The 366-nt window shown below is 57.1% G+C and overlaps 1 protein-coding gene across 1 annotated transcript in view; it reads right to left on the bottom strand.

Annotated features, from left to right (window-relative positions):
- The window catches only part of DGUOK (deoxyguanosine kinase), a gene marked incomplete at both ends in the record, with an annotated part of 1,874 nt that extends 1,560 nt beyond the window's left edge, over positions 1-314 (bottom strand). Inside the window, one exon of the mRNA XM_010014911.1 lies at positions 139-314. Coding sequence (XP_010013213.1) covers positions 139-314 — 176 coding nt within the window. The remainder of the gene's footprint in view (positions 1-138) is intronic.
- Between the last annotated feature and the right edge of the window lie 52 nt (positions 315-366).

Here is a 366-nt window from a genome sequence, read left to right as displayed (position 1 = left end):
TGTGCTGGGGACACCAGAACTGCACACGGTGCTGCAAGCGGGGCCTCATGAGAGCAGAGCAGAGGGGCAGGATCCCCTCCTTCAACCTGCTTCTTTTGATCCCTTCATCCCTCTTCTTTCCTGTTTCAATTTGGGTACCTGTCACTGTAGATGGAGCGCTCAAAGACCTGCACAGGGCAGGGGGTCCCAGGCCCATCCAGCGTCTCCAGCATCGCCTTCATCCGGCTCATGAAGGAGAAGGTCTGGAAGGTGTATGACCACCGGGCTGGCTCCTGGTACATCATCTGCAGAAGGTTGGTGGAACCCACAGTTGCCTATAAGAGAAAGAGCTTAGGGATGAGATGGTCCCACCACGGCGTGGTGCCC

This window comes from Nestor notabilis, unplaced genomic scaffold, assembly GCF_000696875.1.
Source record: "Nestor notabilis isolate BGI_N333 unplaced genomic scaffold, ASM69687v1 scaffold26705, whole genome shotgun sequence".
NCBI lineage: Eukaryota > Metazoa > Chordata > Aves > Psittaciformes > Psittacidae > Nestor > Nestor notabilis.
This window is presented reverse-complemented; position numbering and strand designations above follow the sequence as displayed.